The sequence below is a fragment of the Telmatherina bonti genome (assembly GCF_933228915.1).
Source record: "Telmatherina bonti genome assembly, chromosome: 15".
NCBI lineage: Eukaryota > Metazoa > Chordata > Actinopteri > Atheriniformes > Telmatherinidae > Telmatherina > Telmatherina bonti.
The window spans coordinates 27,521,132-27,540,915 of record NC_136613.1 but is presented as its reverse complement, the minus strand read 5'-3'; the positions used below and the strand labels follow the sequence as shown (position 1 = coordinate 27,540,915).

Genomic DNA, 19,784 nt, shown 5'->3' with positions numbered 1-19,784 from the left:
TCATACACAGTCACCTTCCAATAAAAGACAAAGGGAAAAAAAAGCTAAGAAAAATAAAAATATGGAATATCTACATGTAAACCATAGAGTTTAGGCTGTTTTATAGTTGGCACAGAGATTTTACAAAAATCTTGGAAAACTGTACATTCAGTCTCCAGCTGAGCACTGCAATGTATTACAAAGTAATTACATTTCAGTGGTCAACGTGTATTGAAAAGCAATACATATAAGAGGCTTTAGTTTGATAACCTTGCTATGTGGAGATTTATTATAGTTGAATACATTTCAAATGTGGAAACAATTTCTCCTATAATTTCCTAAACTTGCTTCCCACGTATAGCTTGAACCAATCACCATAGAGGTACATTGACACAGACTATCATTTGAAATATAAAGTCAGATAACTGTTATGACATATATTTTATTCTCATAACACAAGAAAAGCTGAAACTATTTATATTCCGACCAGCTATTGAAACAGCTAAAGCATGGTATATTTTCTGCAAGACTGGCCTTTTAACATCTAGTCAAAGTTTGCAGATGAAATACAGCTTTACGCCTCTGTTTTTCCTTGGAGGAATATTTACAATCCTTTTCATTCAAGTGTCTCAGATGCCTCCGATCTGTTGTGTGTTCAGCAGCTTATCTACTAGCTGACTTAAAGTGTAAAAAGCACAATATAATACCTCTTCTTACAAGGCTTAAGCTTATGTGCCGAAAGTGTTCTGGGCTGAATGTGGTCCTCTTAAGCTAAGCTTGGCCCTGTTTAGGAGAAAAGTGACTCCAATAGCAAATGAGACCAGCAGAAATGGCTGCACAGGTCAGCACCTTGGACAGCTCCGCCTCCTGACTCAGATCTATTTCTGGTCCTGCCTTGGACTTCTTCTCACAGCTTCCATTCACTTTCCCAGAATATAGGTTAATCTAGTATGAAATGGGGATCTGTGAGTGTCCAATAGTGGGACGTGTACAACGGAGTAAATCCGTGCGTCTTTTAAGGGACAACACAAAACGAGGACAATATATAACTGGCATGCAAGTTTGAAACCTCTTACACTGCGCCCTAAACACCATTACCGAAGTTGTGTAACATCATCTAACATTTTCAGCCCATACATTAAAAGTGTTCAAAGGTGGCCTTTCCATTCAAAACCACGATCTTTTCACATTCATCTTTAGTAAAAGATCCCATTGTCTTGATTTTTTTTTTTTTTTCCAAATCAGCGGTCCAAAGTGGACTCGCTGGAGTCGCGGTGGTTCTTCAGGTCCTGGAAAACCTCAGTGAAAAAGTGCGGGTCGGCGTTCAGCTGAAGCATTTTGGCACTCATCCTGCTGATGATCCGGAGCGAGGTCTCCCAAAAAACATCCTTGTTCGTGTCGTTCATGAACGGCTTGAGTGGGTAGGATATCTCATTGCCCATGTAGGAGTAGGCGAGGTAGAGGCATGTCTGGAAGGTGCCTTGCAGCTCGGCCACGCAGTCGATGCTGTCCGTTATCGTGTCTTGGCACAGCAGGTACACAAAAACCACATTGGCCGGCGTAATGAAGCCAATGTCCTGCCAGCCTTGGATCAATAGAATCCGATCAATGTTTCGGAACCAGAGGATCACCTCGCCGCTGTTTAATTCCTTTAGTTTAAAACACCTGCGGCACACGAAGTCCCCCAAACAGCGAAGCAGCTCCCCGGTTGACGCCTGGATGACTATCCGCCTCGGCGACACCAGAGAGTAGCTGCTGGGTTGCTTCTGCACCGAGGCAAGCCTGCCGTTTTGGACCGGGACCTCGCTGTTTTGCGTCGGTACCGTCGGCACCGGTACTGGGATGGGGGCTTTGGGTTTCTTCTCTTCGGTTTGGTGCGTTTTCCTGATGTTTTCGCTGTTAAGGTGAGCCACCTGGTTGGACGGGAGCTCCCGGGCGGGCAGCGGGTTCGGGTTCACTTTCTTCGCGCTCTTCTTGGCCGAACTCGCCACGAGCTTTTTCCAGGAGAGAGACACGAACATCGAGTGCCGCTTGAGGCTCTTGTCCGTTTTGTTTCCGTCTCCTGTCGCCTCGATGTCCATTATGGACGCCTTTTTTGTGGCCGGAGATATTGAGAGGACGGTACCCATGTCTGCGAAGGAGCGAGCTGCCGTCGTATGGATGCTGTTGCGACAACTTCTGCTCGGGATCTTCTGCAGGAGTGAGAGGCGGTCAAAAACAGTCACGACAACGACTGAAACTCCATTTACACGTTTATTTTTGCTATCTTAAATTGTACTCCAGTAGACACCCTTGCTGTTTGCGCAGCAACACAAATCCTGTATGAGTGTGAGACCTGAACGCAGATTAGTCTTTACGTCCACCCTGGGCTTAAACGAACCAGAAGCGCAGCTCTTGACTGACAGTCAAACAAACCAATAAGAAAGCCAATCAATAGGGGCGTTGCATTTAGGCTTCAGCCGCTATAGATAGACAGCGACATACACTCTGGGTCAATGCTATTCTTCTCTCTTGTTTGCTGCTTTGGAAAATTAGTGCTATTTAAAACTCAGACTATTTTCTTCTTTTTGTCTTTACCTGTTTAGTACTGGTGGAGGTTATCACAAGGCCTTTCCTCCTACTGCAGCCTTATTATTAGCACCTCTGATGTGAATAATCTCAACCAAATGAGGTGAATCCATTCATAAAGTACTATGGGCTGTACATGTCACTTTGTTTCCACATGAGATTGTGAGTGGGTTCACAACTGCTCTGTCAACACCATTGAAGCATAAGTGCACCTGTTAAAACCCAAAGGCTCCAGATCTTTTTTTTTTTTTTTTTTTATTATTTTTTTTACATTGGATACAGCATCTAAAAACACTCATGAAGTATACATTTGTGTAATGAAGGCACATTATTTGGCTAGTTTCTGATTAAATAAGTATTTATTCATGTTTTTCTAAAGCAGCTGTTGAAGAAATGTTGGAAAGAAATTTGGATAAGATTTATAGCTCCAGTTCTGAGCAAACAAATTTGTGTGAAGATTTTAAAAATATAGAAATCTCACATCAACAGAAACATTAAGACTTTGAACTCAGATTAAAATATATAGTTTTTTATAAAAAAAAAAAATGTAAGCAAAATGTGTTCTCTGATGTGTTTCTGACTTGCTGCTCTGGTGGAATGAAACAGATTCAATCCCAGTTAACTGTGTTCCTTGTTGCCAGGGTTCATTTATGTCCTCAAGATGATCCACTTACCTCCAACAGACTTAGCTAACCTGGACTAAGTTACATGACTGTCTGACCTTGCAGCTTCGTGGAGTCAGATACAAATAGCACAGACAGTGGAAAACATTGGACTCACTTGGGTTTTACAACATATTAGTATAAAATGACGTGGTATGTTGCCTCTTCCAAAACAGTATTTTTTTTTCACAATATTGATAGATTTTCTTGGTTTTGCAAAATTCTCTGACTGAAATAATTGACATCAATGGTTTTCAAAATGTTTTATGTTAAGAAGGATTTCCTAAAGAACTGATAAATAATTAAATCTGTATTCACTACTTGTTCCTGTGTGTAGGAAAGAATTTCATATGGGAAGTTATTATTGTAATTGTACATAATTAGTTAATAAATAAGTCTAGCATTGTTTGTTACCCCTAATTATTAATATCAATGCCTAACCTATATCATTTTTAAAAATCATTGTGGTTACCTTTAACAACAATTGGCAGGAAAGTCGGTCACATGTAACTCTCTACAAACTTTCTGTTTTCAGGGAATGGTAACAGGCAAACACTGAAATAATAAATATACACATTTGAAAGGATTTGGGGGGAAATATTGGACAAATGTAACTATAGTATTGTAACACAATGTAACACACAACTTGTTGTTTTCAGTCAGCACCTTTAATATTACTTGACTGTTTTAACAAAAAAAGAAAATAAAATAAAACAAAACTGCAGAGCTGATGCAGAGCAGTAAATCACTGTCAAAGTTCAAAGACCTGTCAAATGTGTCTTTTAATGAACACTTTCTTTCCAATTATAATCATCACAATAACTGTTATAAAAAACAATGTCATCAAGAATGATCTGGTAATCATCCCTATCCTTTTTATTGTCAGACTACCCAGCAAAGAATCATCTCACAGTATCTCGAACTTAAACTCGAGCAGTCGAACTATCCTCTTGGCTGCGATATCTCAGTTTGTTTCCTTTTGCTCAGCCTTGTCTGACTCTCCATGTTTTGTGTATCACAAGTGAGTTTTACTCATTCTTTAAATAGAACAAAACATTATAATGAATTGATTAAAAAAAAAAAAAACTAATGTAGCTGGACATGTACAGAACTTTACTTTCTTTGTAAAGTGCTTCAAGGTGATTTGGTGTCATAGAGATAAACTGAAATGAATAGTGTTGCTTTTTCTGATACTGTAAAAGTTTTATTTCTCTTGTTAGATAATAAACATCATACACAAACAAATACAAATCCCATGAACCTTATTCGCATTGGATCTTTGTGCTTTTCCTTCTATGCACTTGTCAGCATCCATTCATCGAGACTGCCAGTGTTAGAACCAAACAGCTGTGTAGCAGTGATGATCAAACACCAAACTACAAAACAGTTTTGGTTTTACCTCCAAGGAACCAAACTCTAAACCCAAACAATAGGGAAAAATTACACGTGGAGATTTGGAAAATAATTCAGACTTTGGAATTTAGGATGAAAAACAAATGTCTCAAAACAATGAAGCATTTCTCACTTTTCACAAACTCTTTTGATCATCCTGGTGTTTGATCGTAGATCATATGCTGATCAAAAGAAACTCTTTTATCACCAATCAAACAGAATGGGGTAGGATGTGAGGAACTCACTGTATTAAACAGGGAGCATTAATCTTTTTTCTGGTTTTGTCATACATGACTATGCAGATGTCAAAGGATGAAAACAGCAAGCTTGTTTCTCTCAAGGTTGAGGAGAGGTAACGCTGGGTTGAGTGAGGGACATTTATCTTTTTTATTTCCATGTTAATCCATGTATTTCATTGCTACAAGTTAAACACTATATATGTCATGTTTTGTGTCATGTGGAAAACACAACATTAACACAAACACAACATTAACACAAACTGACATTAACACAAAGCAATATAAACACTTATTGAGGTAAATTAATTCGACTTTAAAATATCAACATTGTTGTTTTTTTCTCCATTTTTCTTTTCACAAAATCCTGATTAGCATATTTATGCCTTAATGTCTCCCCCTTCTTTTCTGCATGTAGAGTTGATGGTGTTGCCTAATTGGTTTACAAGTTATATGAAAGGTTAATCATCTCCTTTTATAGGGTGATGACATCAGGCTTTGTGTGCAGGCTGAAGAACCTAAACAAAGAAAGAACTGATTGACTTTCTCTTTTAAACAAATGGAAATTTTGCTTTAAGAATAGTCTTTGTTCCTGCCGAAATAATCACTGAAAATTTTCTTTGTTTGAGCGTGTGTTTGGGTACTCTCTCCCTGAGAAAGGTAGCTCTCTTCTTAATCAGTTAATCCAATACCCTGAATATTTCCTTGGGAATATTTGGGAAAAGTCTCCAGGATGGGGCATTTCCAAACACTTGGGGTCAGAGTATTAATGTCTTTGCTAAATTTCCAACACAAACTAATTAATTAAACTCATTCTGTTGAGTCTTAATGGTTTCCATCAACATTGGTGTGTAATTCTATATTGGGCAAGTTTTCCTTTCCCTTAAGACAAGCCTTTTCCAGTGTCTGATATCATCAGACACTGGAAAACAGGCACACTACTCACAGACACCCCATATTACACTGGGAGCTGTGAGGTGGTAATGACATGATGGCAACCTGCCTTTTGTAAAATGTGAAACTTTCCCCCCCCCCCCCTTCTTTTTATAGAAATGTTATGCAGCATTGTTCCAAGCTGGCTTTTTGTTTTGGTCCAGATACCAAAGAAGAATCCTTATGCCCATCCTGCTCCCTTGTGGAAAGTTGTTGTCAGATAATCTGCTAATGCAGCTCACCTATTCCCAGGGTATAAAACCTGAACCACGTGTTTAATCTGGTTCTCTCTAGTCCATGATGTGCCAGCACTCTATGAAACACAGATTTTGTTGGTATTATGCAGTTTTTTCATACTAAAATAAATGCCACTAACCCCAACACAAACTGGTTTATTTGTATTTAAATAATGTCACAATATTAAACAAAAACAAAGTTAGTTAAAATCAACGTAACCTCTTCATCTTAAATGTAATAGTGTTTTATTTTAAAGAAGATTGTCCCATTGAGTCCCATTGACAATGACTGGCATGTGGTAGGAAGTATCCATCACCATCCATCAGTTATTGTTAAGTTCTACATTTTTGGTAGGACAACACTGTAAAAACACACACATTGGTTTGGTTGCTATAGTTCAAAACCTTTTAGCTAAGTGTGCCAGAATGAAAAAGTTCAAGGTATTATAGAACTGTTGAGGCTGCTTGGTCGATGACCTTATTTAATGTGTATGGCTTTTGCATTGTAATAATCTTTTACTCATTGTGACCTCATCATGGTGTAACCAAAAATATAGTTTATATATACATTTTCAGATTGCTTACTGTAATACAGTTGAGTATGGGCATACTGTAGAAGTACCATACCCCCCCCCCCCCCCCCCCCCCCCCTTTCCCAGACATGGCAGTCAAAGTTTGCGTTAACTACATTTAATTTTCATCTTCCTTCTCCATCATCCTGGTTTCACGTTAATTGCTAAGTATAACAATGGTCAATTATTGGTCAATCATTCATCCTAAATACAAGCCTTGGGTGTCAGTGATTGGGTTCAAATTATATTTTGTATTTCATGAAGATATTTATTTCAAACAATGTGATAATTAATGCCAATCCAAACTCTGATCTAAATTTAATGTTTTTCTCTGACAGTTGATGTATTTTCTAGTATCTAAAATTTCTATCCATTTGAACTGTACATGCAGTTCAACCCTTTAAGACCAAGTGTCTCAGTCAACATTGGGAGTGGTGATAATACCATTGGTCTGAAATAGTTAAGCCAACACTTGATCTTCAGCCAGTATATCATATTGACCATATATATATATATATATATATATATATATATATATATATATATATATATATATATATATATATATATATATATATATATATATATATATATATATATATATATATATATGTGTATATGTGTATATATATATATATATATATATATATATATATATATATATATATATATATATATATATATATATATATATATATATATATATATATATATATATATATATATATATGTATATCTACAAGACATTAGCTTTCTATACCGCTTAGCTGGAGCCTATCCCAGCAATCATCAGGCTAGACACAGGGTTCAACCTGCACAGGTTGCCACACACACCATTCACACTCATTCATTTGCCCCTCTTTGGATGATGGGAGAAACTCTGCACAAAAAGGACATTGTTCAAACAACCCCTTGCCCCTTTTTCTAGTGCAGGGATCACAATCATGAGTCACTGTCCTGCAGATTTTACGTTTGTCTACTGCAACAATACACAAGTCACATTATGAATGGGTCATTCAGAGGCTTTTGGTGAAATTAACAACAAGATGTCATCTGGGTCAGGCTGTTTGGACCAGGTAAGTGTTTAAAACATGCAGGACAGTTGTTGATCCCTGCACTAAATGTGCAGCATATTGGCTTTTCTCTCCACAGTATGGAAAAAATAATGCTTTGAACTGCAGTATTAGTTATGAAAATGTGCCCGTGAGTCTGGATGAATCTTTGTACACATTGTAAGAACTGTGGGATGAGTTGTATTGGAGAATTTTGTCTAATCTGGATAATTTTCCAGATTCATCTATGTGTTTTCCAAATTCTGTAAAGCAAAGACACTGACCAGACTAGGAGAGGGACTGAGCATTTATCAGTTTAGGCGCTGTTACAAAATACAGGTAGATGAAGGGTAAGTACGGATTTTAAATCCCTTCGATAATACATTGTCGTCTTTTAAGCAGACTACACAGCATTGTCTGACAGATTACTCATTACTCAACTAAAAGTGACCTAAGACTTGACTTGGACTTGAGGTCAAAGACTTGACATCTGACTTGGACTTGCAGAAAAAGTCAGGTTGTGGTAGCAGCCCATGACAGACAATAAGGTCTCCAGACAGACATATCTGCAGCGGTTCACAAATCATAGACAGATACAGAAAAAAAAACTATACTGAGGTGAAAATTATTGTTATTCCAGGTGTTCACTTAAATTATTCATAGCAGCATTAATGGGGCATTTGATATGCAAATAAGTCAGAAAACATCATGTGCTGCCAGTATGAGGAAACAATATTCTTAAGCATTTCTGTGAATGAATATTAGCATGTTGAACTTATGTTGAAGCATTCAAAACAAACCTTATGTGACAGATCTGATTAAATGAGTTTAAACTGAAAATACTAAATACTAATTTTTTAAAATGTATCAACTAAATTACTTTTTTGACTTTCATCATCTTCTTTACAGTGTTTGCTTCAACATTCCCTGATACATTTATCAACACCCAACAGAATGCCATATAAGAAAATCAGCCTTTTAATGGATTATTAAATAAGAAACTTAAAGTAGGGCAGCAAGTTTCTTCTCTACGTTTCATGTTGTAAGTTGGCCCCCTTGTGGCACTGTAATGCAACTGCTCCAGCTGCAAGGGTTTCACACTTGCAACATACACTAAAGAAATTTTTTGTGCTTGTTTGATTATTTCCTTTTTATTTTATTTTTTTACAAGGGATTCTTGTAGTTTGATGACAGTTTAACATTTTATCTAACAAACAGAGGACTTGTTAAACACGTGGTAGAATCATAAACAGCCACAAAAGGGCTGAACTTGATCCTCCAAGATGACAACGCTCACCCCCATAAAGCAGACTTTATTAAAAACCACTAAGGCATGGCTTTTCTACAGTCCTGACCTCAACTCCATTGAACACTTGTGGGATCAACTTCAGCATGCTGCTCATGCCAGAGTGACCAGCACAATCACATTGGCCGGCTTGCAACAAATTTTGGCTGCCATCCCAGAGGAGTGTGAGACCAAGCTGGTGACCAGCATGAGCAGGAGGTGCCAGATTGTTGCTGCGTGTGGTTCTGCCACTACCTACGGTGGCCCCTGTTTGCTAAATAAATAAATGTCACATTTATTTTATAAAGTACCTTTCATGCTCATGTTTAACATTTTTTTTTAAATAAAGAAACAAACAAATAAATAAACTAATACACACACACACACACACACACACACACACATATATATTTATATATATATAAATATATATATATATATATATATATATATATATATATATATATATATATATATATATATATATATATATATATATATATATATAAATATATATATATATATATATATATATATATATATATATATATATATATATATATATATATATATATCCCCGAGGGACGTGCCTGGAACACCTCACCAGGGAGGCGTCCAGGAGGCATCCTGACCAGATGCCCGAGCCACCTCAACTGGTTCCTCTCGATGCGAAGGAGCAGCGGCTCTACTCTGAGCCCCTCCCGGATGACTGAGCTCCTCACCCTATCTCTAAGGGAGAGCCCGGCCACCCTGCGGAGGAAACTCATTTCAGCCGCCTGTATACGAGATCTCGTTCTTTCGGTCACGACCCACAGCTCATGACCATAGGTGAGGGTAGGAACGTAGATCGACTGGTAAATCTAGAGCTTCACCTTCTGGCTCAGCTCCTTCTTCACCATGACAGACCGGCGCAGAGCCCGCATTACTGCAGACGCCGCACCGATCCGTCTGTCGATCTCGCGCTCCATCCTTCCCTCACTCGTGAACAAGACCCCGAGATATTTAAACTCCTCCACTTGAAGCAGGACCTGACTCCCGACCCGGAGAGGGCAATCCACCCTATTCCGGCTGAGGACCATGGTCTCAGATTTTGAGGTGCTGATTCTCATCCCAGCCGCTTCACACTCGGCCGCGAATCGCTCAAGCGAGAGCTGGAGATCACGACCAGACGAAGCCAACAGGACCACGTCATCTGCAAAAAGCAGGGACCCAATCCTGAGGCCACCAAGTCGGATCCCCTCAACCCCTCGGCTGCGCCTAGAAATTCTGTCCATATAAGTTATGAACAGAATCGGTGATAAAGGGCAGCCTTGGCGGAGTCCAACCCTCACTGGAAACGAATCCGACTTACTACCGGCAATGCGGACCAAGCTCTGACACCTGTCGCACAGGGACCGGACAGCTCGTACACGGGGGTCCGGTACCCCATACTCCCGGAGTACCCCCCACAGGAGCCCCCGGGGGACACGGTCGAATGCCTTCTCCAGGTCCACAAAGCACATGTAGACTGGTTGGGCAAACTCCCATGCCCCCTCCAGGACCCCAGAGAGGGTATAGAGCTGGTCCACTGTTCCGCGACCAGGACGAAAACCACACTGCTCCTCCTCAATCTGGGATTCGACTATCCGGCGGACCCTCCTCTCCAGGACCCCTGAATAGACCTTACCAGGGAGGCTGAGGAGTGTGATTCCCCTGTAATTGGAACACACCCTCCGGTCCCCCTTTTTAAGAAGGGGGACCACTACCCCAGTCTGCCAATCCAGCGGTACTGCCCCCGATGTCCACGCGATGCTGCAGAGGCGTGTCAGCCAGGACAGCCCCACAGCATCCAGAGCCTTAAGGAACTCCGGGCGGATCTCATCCACCCCCGGGGCCTTGCCGTCAAGGAGCTTTTTGACCACCTCAGCGACTTCAGCCCCAGAGATAGGAGAGTCCACCCCTGAGTCCACCAGCTCTGCTCCCTCATGGGAAGCCGTGTTGGTAGGATTGAGGAGGTCTTCGAAGTATTCCCTCCACCGACCCACAACGTCCCGAGTTGAGGTCAGCAGCTCCCCATCTCCACTGTACACAGTATTGATGGAGCACTGCTTCCCCCCCCTGAGCCGCCGGATGGTGGACCAGAATCTCCTCGAAGCCGTCCGGAAGTCTTTCTCCATGGCCTCGCCGAACTCCTCCCATGCCCGAGTTTTTGCCTCGGCAACGGCCGAAGCCGCATGCCGCTTAGCCCGTCGGTACCCATCAGCTGCCTCCAGAGTCCCATAGGCCAAGAAGGCCCGATAGGACTCCTTCTTCAGCTTGACAGCATCCCTCCCTGCTGGTGTCCACCAACGAGTCCTGGGATTACCGCCACGACAGGCACCAACGACCTTGCAGCCACAGCTCCGGCTGGCCGCCTCAGCAATAGAGGCACGGAACACAGCCCATTCGGACTCAATGTCCCCCGCCTCACCCGGGACATGTTCGAAGCTCTGCTGAAGGTGGGAGTTGAAGCTCGCTCTGACAGGGGACTCAGCCAGACGTTCCCAGCAGACCCTCACAACACGTTTGGGCCTGCCAGCTCTGACCGGCTTCCTCCCCCACCATCTGAGCCAACTCACCACCAGGTGGTGATCAGTTGACAGCTCCGCCCCCCTCTTCACCCGAGTGTCCAAGGCATGTGGCCGCAGGTCCGACGATACGACTACAAAGTCGATCATTGAACTGCGGCCCAGGGAATCCTGATGCCAGGTGTACATATGGACACTCTTATGCTGGAACATGGTGTTCGTTATAGACAATCCATGACGAGCACAGAAGTCCAACAACAAAACACCATTTGGGTTCAGAGGGGGGGGACCATGCCTCCCAATCACTCCCCTCCAGGTCTCACTGTCATTGCCCACGTGAGCATTGAAGTCCCCCAGCAGAACAATGGAGTCCCCAGAAGGAGCACCCTCCAGCACTCCCTCCAAGGACCCCAGAAAGGGTGGGTACTCTGAACTGCTGTTCGGCGCATAAGCACAGACAACAGTCAGGACCCGTCCCCCCACCCGGAGGCGGAGGGAAACTACCCTTTCATCCACCGGGGTAAACCCCAACGTGCAGGCACCAAGCTGGGGGCCGATGAGAATGCCCACACCTGCTCGGCGCCTCTCACCATGAGCAACTCCAGAGTGGAAGAAGGTCCAGCCCCTCTCGAGGGTACTGGTTCCAGAGCCCAAGCCATGCGTCGAGGTGAGTCCAACTATATCTAGTCGGAACCGCTCAACCTCGCGCACAAGCTCAGGCTCCTTCCCCACCAGAGAGGTGACGTTCCACGTCCCTAGAGCCAGCTTCTGCAGCCGGGGATCGGACCGCCAGGGTCCCCGGCCCTTGCTGCCGCCCAGCTCACATTGCACCCGACCCCTACGGCTCCTCCCGCAGATGGTGAGCCCACGGGAGGTGGGGCCCATGTAACCCTTTCGGGCTGAGCCCGACTGGGCCCCATGGGCGAAGGCCCGGCCACCTGACGCTCGCTCTCGTACCCCGCCTTATATATATGTATATATATATATATATATATATATATAATTTATGTATATAAATTGCCAATATCTTGTTTCTTCAAATTCCAACCATTAATCTCAGAAAGACCTGTTTGGCACTGACAGGAAATTTGGCAATTTTTATGAGTGCAGCCAAAAAATTATCGTTACAACAAAGAAATAATCCACTAAATACATTTCTCCTTACTTTTAGTGGTTAATATTTTTGCAAAAGCTAAGTCTTACTTACTAAAAGATACTGAAAACATGCTGAAACATCTACAGTCACAAAATTGGATGACATTAGTCAAGCTTTACATATACAATAATTAACAGAAACATTTACATATAATACAGATCTTACTGACTTTCTAAGTTTTATTTGCCCTTTATGGCCAGATCCCTTTCCTTTTATATTGATGTGTCGTTTTTTCAGTTAACCAAACCCTGTAACTTTTGTCCTTTTCTCCTGCCAGCAAAAATAATTGTTGCCGTGGCTGTTTATGTTAATGAAACACTATAAGGTGAGTTAGTTCTTTTATTTTTTCTGTATGTAGAGAAACCAGAGATCAGTATTTCCATCAACCTTGTGACAGTCTCCTTCTGAACATTTGGGCTGAATAAATGAACATTGACCACCGGAGGGCAGTCACATCTTACCGGCTGCGGGTCAGCCCAGCCTGCCAGTTGAAATATTTGCGATAAGAAGGGAGGGCAAGTTGTTGACATTTGCTGTCAGCAGGCATCTTTGCCACATCATCTTAAGATTTAATTAGTTCAATGAAAGTCAGAAGACATATCAGCTAAAACAACTGAGGAAAGGAGGAGTGAAGGTTTCTGAGAACCATGAGTAATATTTGCTTTAGTGACAGAATTCTCCCATCAACTAACAGAGGGTCTGCCAGGGAGGTGGGAGTCAACACAGAAGCAGACAATGATAAGAAGGGCTCATAGCCTGCAAAGAAAATGTACTGCAGGATATTATTTAAATATAAATTTAATCCAATATGCTATCAGTGTGCATAATACTCTCAATGTGCATTACATTTACAAACTATCAATATTTTATTTTTACTGGAGAAGACTAAAATGATATAATTCAATTCTAATAATTCTATCCCAGTAGCTACTAAGTTAGATGTTGAGTGACAAGTTGAATGCATGAACCCAAATCTGCTATGTCTCTTCTTGTTTTCTCCCTTTCTCTCCTTTAATCTTCTTGTGTTTCTTTGCTGATTCCATGACAATGTGTGTTCAAAACAGCCAGTTCCTTATTTTACCACAAAGAGAAACGTCATATTGTGTCCCAGATGTAAAAGTTTTATAGTGCAGTTTCTGCCTTGGCAATGCACATGATAAATGTCACTTTGTCATCAAACAAGTTTGGGACGCAGAGTATTAAGATAAAAAAGTTAGGAACACGTCTTAAAGCAGATTCTTAAATCTAATAAAATTAGGATAGACAGTGAAGTCTGTAACAAGTCATGTTTAAAGTTAATTGATTGCATTGGTAAATCTGAATATCAGTTTTAAGTTTGTCCAATTTATATATTTTGATTTTGATTTAAAATTTGGGTTCATACCACACAAATTCTGCCCCTTTTCATTTAGTTCACTCAAAAACCTTTTACAGTCTGTTGCCATCACTTTTAATATTCATTATTTCAACAGAGGGTTGCAGGGGGCTGGATCCCAGGGTACCCCATGGACAGTTTACCAGTCAATCACAGGAACAACACACAGAAACAATCATTCACAGAAGGAAACAGCCTTTCACACAGAAAACTAAGCCAAAAAACAAAACAAAACACAGGTACTAACCATTTCACCATTATGCAGTCCAGGAAATCTGTGTTAACCACCTCACATCCTATATACTCTAAACCTGAACTACCAAAAGGACTTGTTGTACAGATTTAATGGAGTTTAAACGTTTTTAATGAACCAGGGGTTCAGCCAGGGTTCAGGTCCGAAAGCACAGTTTGTTGGCTGATATAATTATGACTTTGAAACAGACTGCAGTGATGTTCAATTGTTCTTTATAAGTAAGCTGATTTTGAAATGGTATTTGAATTCTTCACCACAGACTTTCAGTGGTGCATGGTGGTGGTGTGTGTTTTTTTTTTTTTTTAAATTTATTTATTTTTTTTACAGTGTACATCTCCATCAGACGACTCAAACTTTATATGTGATTTGGATCTTTCATTGTTGTCACCATGAAGCCCACCTGTAGCTTTAAGTGCAAAGTAACGATTGATCAAAACTTTTTCATTTTGGCCATAACCTGCTTGAAGCCTGATTAGATATATTCTTGATGTTATGAATCTCATGAGAGTCCAGCTGCTTCCTAGCATAAATAAGATATAGCCTTTATGAATAACAGCTCTCAATGTTAGCCTTAAAAATGTAAACAAAGCACAGAGGAAAGAACTGACAAGAACCCTCTAGTAAAGAATTCAGTGATGGCAATTGTCAGGGCTTGTTTAGCCAGCAAATAGTAAAAAATTACATCCTCGATGTGACTTATATGTCAGAGATATTCTAGCTTTATTATTTTAGTATTTCTAACTATGAAAATGCTGCCTTTGAAGTCATCAGTGTGCTCCTCTTCCCCTCAACCCTCAGTAAAATTCCTAAAGCTGTTTGGTTCAACAATATTTTAAGTTATCATGCGGTGAACCCATGAGACATACGTGTGAGTAAGATTTTTACACAATTCCCTGTGAAGGAATAAAGTAAATAAATCAATAAAACAAACTGATATATGATCAGAGAATGAGAATTCTCAGTTCATCCTCTGCTTTTGGTGTCCTGTGTTTGGTTTGTGTGGAAGTGTGTGTTAGGGAGATCAAACGTTAGGGAAAGGATCGGGTGTCGTTTCTTATCGAAGACGTCTGTCAAAGCGGGTGGGAGGGATTAGCACTGCTGACATGGCAGGTGGAGGTGAAATACAATCTAGAGAGCAGAGTGAGACAGGTGGGAACTTACAAACTGGAGTCAGACAGACACTCGTACATTCACACACAGACAAACAGGTGGGTCACTGTGAATGTTGCAGACCTGTACAAGGCTTCCCTCTCCTCTTGTCTGCAGCTGCATGGCCATGGAGTTGTCGGTAAAAGTGCACACATGTTCACACACCCTGATATGCACATATTTTCTCATCCATGACAAAGAAGGATTGTAAATACCCCTGAATGGAGCGGTTCATAAATCAGTAAAACTTTTAATGAGAAATAATGTGTAGAGCTTTGTGACAATTCTTCTATCTCATAAAAAGTTTTACTATCCATTAGAAAAATGCAGACCATGGCTTTTCTAGAAAAGCAAACAAAGCATGAAAACATGATTTCCTCTTTCGGAAAGTCCTAATAAAATTTATTTTTTTTCTAAAAGTTTCAGACAAAAGACTATTTAAAAAGTTGGTTAAAAAAAATATAAAATCAAAACATATCTGCAGTGTATCAGAAAGATTTAAAAGATTTCTAGTTATAGATCTAGGCTCAAAATGCCTGGTTTGATGTAACAAAAGCCTTGAAATGTATTAGTAGCTTGTACCTAACAATTCCTTTGTTATAAATAGGTGTTTGTTTTCCTCTTTGGTTTAGAGAGAGCCATCTTACAGAGTTGCACAAAATTCAATTTAGTATTCGAGCTTGCATTTGTTACAAGCTTAAAAGTCAACATGAAATACTAAATCCAGCTTCTTATACAAGAATGATGGTGCATGCATATAGACACAGATTATTTTCATTGATGCAAAGAGAAAGCATTTCCTGAGGTGGAAGTTTTTTCACAGCTTTCAAAGTTAACCTTTCTACAGTGCAAAGATAATTTTTTCCTGGTCTCATTTCAGCTCCTTTAAAAAATGCTCTGAAGATGTCTGCATTCGCTCCAAACATTTTGCGGACAGACAAATGCAGCCTTACAGAAAACACAGACTGTGTCCAGTGACTTACACAGCCACCTCATGAGGAATGAGTCCCAGACAGATCTGTCTCTTCCCTGGGGAGAGACGAATTGAGATCCAAGCAGCTCTGGTAGCATGCCAATGAAAATGAGTTTAGGACGAGGAAACATTTCTTGCTTGTTTACCAATAACATTAATGTAAACCCCAACCTCCCTTGAAGGGTGAAATTAAGAAGTTTTAACTGAACCTAAGAAAACCATCAATTGTTGTAAACCTTAAAATATGGTTTTCACCTGTTTTTATTTTAATCTCTTCAAGAGTTCTCAAACAAGTACTTAAACATAATGAGGAGCAGAGGATGAAACGGGAGTATAAATGCCACTGAGTCACTCAAAGTCATTTGAGGGGAAATTCCATCATTTCCACAACCCTGTGGAGAGCTGAGCTATTCTGTCAGTATGAGATTACCTTTGTAGGTGCACACTACCAGTCAAAAACTTTGGACATACTTTCTTACTGGATTTAATGGGAAAGTGTGTCCAAATTTTTGACTGGTACTGTATACATACAGTATATTTGTCATGCTGTCTGCATGGACACACACCAGTCCCCACTGATTGTCCAGTAGGAATATGTTTCCATATGTTTATTTTATCTTGCAGCTTCAAATTATTATCATCTAAAGTTACTGACATGGTTAGATTGAGTAACTTGGATTCTTGTGGATGTACATGTCCTGCCAAGGATTCATCCAGGATGTAGGATGGAGAGGTACAGATTTGTTTTGTTTGTATCTAATAATCCCATTTGTTCTACTGCCAGGTAGAAAAAATAAGCAGTTGTGGAGGGTAATACTTCACTCTGTATCAGCACGGTTTTGCACAAAATCAATCCACTAGCAAATATGTGCACAACTACAGTAAAAGATAATTAACTTTCCCTATTAATCCACCAAATACAAATCAGATTATCTAAGATGTACAACCCTCTAATATTTGGAGCGCCGTGTTTCAACTTTGTTCCCACTTAATCAATCTAATTCCCTTTTATTATTCCTCATCAGTTTCAGTAAGCAGTGTTGTGCACATTCCAGCATCCAGGGAAGATGTATCTAACAAGATATAACAACCAGTTAGTAATATTATGGTGTTAGGAAATGGGGTGACTTTTGTACTCTAAATATTCACTGCTATATGAAGCTTTTAGTCCAACCCAAAAGTCCTGGCAGCAAAACACAGTAAAACAGTTTGACAGTCTAACTCCGCCAGTAAAACATTATTCTTGCTCTTTTAACATGTAGTAACCAGTTAATGTCTAATACACATATGACATATTCCACAAAACAAAATGCCATGTTGTTTTTCTGAATGAAGAGAAGTCCTGGCAGAAGAACAAGGAGTGAGCTCAGTCTAAGCCACTTCCTCATTTTCTGTAATCTATCAGTGTGACTGGAGTTGAAAAGCAACTTCCTGGTTTGACTTCTGTTTCACACGGTTCTTCAGTCTGGAAGATACAACGTACTTTCCATTTGAACTCTTTCCACTGATTAAAGTATAGGCTGCACATAATCAGAGTATTTTCTGCACAGCAGAGTAACAGCATGGCAAAATAGAAAAACCTGAACAATAATGAACATTTCAAGGAGAAAAATAAGGTTAGCAAAGTTCAGAGATGGTTTTTGCTCCTTCTCCAACAATGCAACAGATTATAGATACCATCTTTCCAGCAGAAAATCCTCAGACTTACTGCCTGCTAAGGTGTATTTAATATGTAACGCTATTAAATGAAGCATCTGGTATTAAGATAACCCACCTGCTGCTTTGTATTTAATTCTGTAACAAAAGACAACAAAAAACTGATCATCTAGCCAGATGATCAAAGCCTATGATCTCTCTTTAATACATTCAGACAGGGTTACGGGTGAACGTATAAAACCAGCCAGCTGTTCTTTCCTGTGTCTCACTGCTATAATTAGAACAAAGAAAGATAAGTATTCAGACACTTTGATGTTCTTAACTAAAGCAGTCAAATACACCGTTAAGGCGCAGCCTCATACTTGTGTTTGATTACATATGAATGTCAAGAACACACACATGCTCAAGCTAAGTGGACATATTTTAAAAACTTTCATTTGTTCTGTATGTGTTCAAAGTAAAAACAACTAAACTAATTAAGAGGCAAGAAGGAGCCACCATAAATGGTCAGAAGGAGATAGCAGAACAGACATCAAGGATCTCTTATGGGCAGAAAAGTGCAAGAAAATGAAAAACTTAACCACTATGAACCAAATTAATCCAGTTAACCAATCTATGGCTCACAAATTTAAGACTCAGCCTTCATGACAAAACAATGTGACATATCATCACTATTAATTAGTGATTCTGTTTTACTGTTAGAAATGCTGTTTGAGCCTTTTACTAAAATGCTCACCTCTTGTTTGAAATATGCCTGCTTTTCATTCTCCACACTGGAAAAAAATCTAAATGACTACATCATCTTAACCATGGTCATATGAAAAATGTAGACATAATTCATGAGGTGCACATGCTGTAAAAGCTAAATACAGATGTGGGGACACTCCCTTGGATACCCACCAGGCTGCGCCCTTGTCTGGCTGTTGAAGCAGTATTTTATCAGGGCCGGAAACTATGTATTGATGTGCAGATGTGTGTACATTTATGTGTGTGTGCATTTTAGTATAGCTTAAAAAAAGAGAAAACTTTAAAAGTTATTATATAAAGCTATGGCCTTGCCAGACATAGCCTGATTTATAAATGTGCCCATGCAGATAAAACAGCAACAAGCAACAGCTGCACCCTCTCCACTCTGCATACACACACTCTGGGCTTGTCATCAATCACAGCCTTTGATGACATACTGTCTCGTCTACCAGCCATTCTTCTTTAGCGATGAGCTCTTTCCACCTCGTGCTTGCTGTTGCTTCATATTGAGCCCTCTCCTTCTTGTCTGGAAGGCTGAACATCTAGGAAACAACTTCAAAAATGAAGTGAAGGTGACAGCAACAGATAGATATACAATGAACAAAACAATTTCTTATTTTAACACAGTGGTGCTAAACTGCAGTCATCAGGATCGACTATCCTGCAACTTCTACATGCATCCTTTCTCCAATTCAGTTGAGTTGGGGAAGGGGTGAATCCAAAATTTGCATGATGATGGTAGAGCTCATGGACCAGACTTGGTCACCCCTGCTTCAACACCATTCTGGTCTGAATTGTCCCAACTTATTCACATAAAACTACATTATGACGCCTTGCTTTTTAAGCTGTTTAAATGTCAACATCTTGCATAAGTTGTGTGTCCCATTAGGTGATGAGGTACAGAACGATGCATAATTCTGTTTTGTTTTTTGATGCTGATAAGTTATAAGTATGCCCTCTATGTATTTGGTACCAAGCTACTGCTAATAGCTGATAGCCCCTTGACAAATTAGC

At 40.2% G+C, this 19,784-nt stretch overlaps 1 protein-coding gene across 1 annotated transcript; it reads right to left on the bottom strand.

The window, feature by feature from the left end:
* Positions 1–1,220: 1,220 nt before the first annotated feature.
* LOC306766234 (cyclin-dependent kinase 5 activator 1-like) lies at positions 1,221–2,108 on the bottom strand (the record flags this gene model as incomplete). Its single annotated transcript, XM_079253877.1, has 1 exon — positions 1,221–2,108. One exon carries the CDS (start codon positions 2,106–2,108, stop codon positions 1,221–1,223), a length of 888 nt encoding a protein of 295 aa, XP_079110003.1.
* Positions 2,109–19,784: the final 17,676 nt, after the last annotated feature.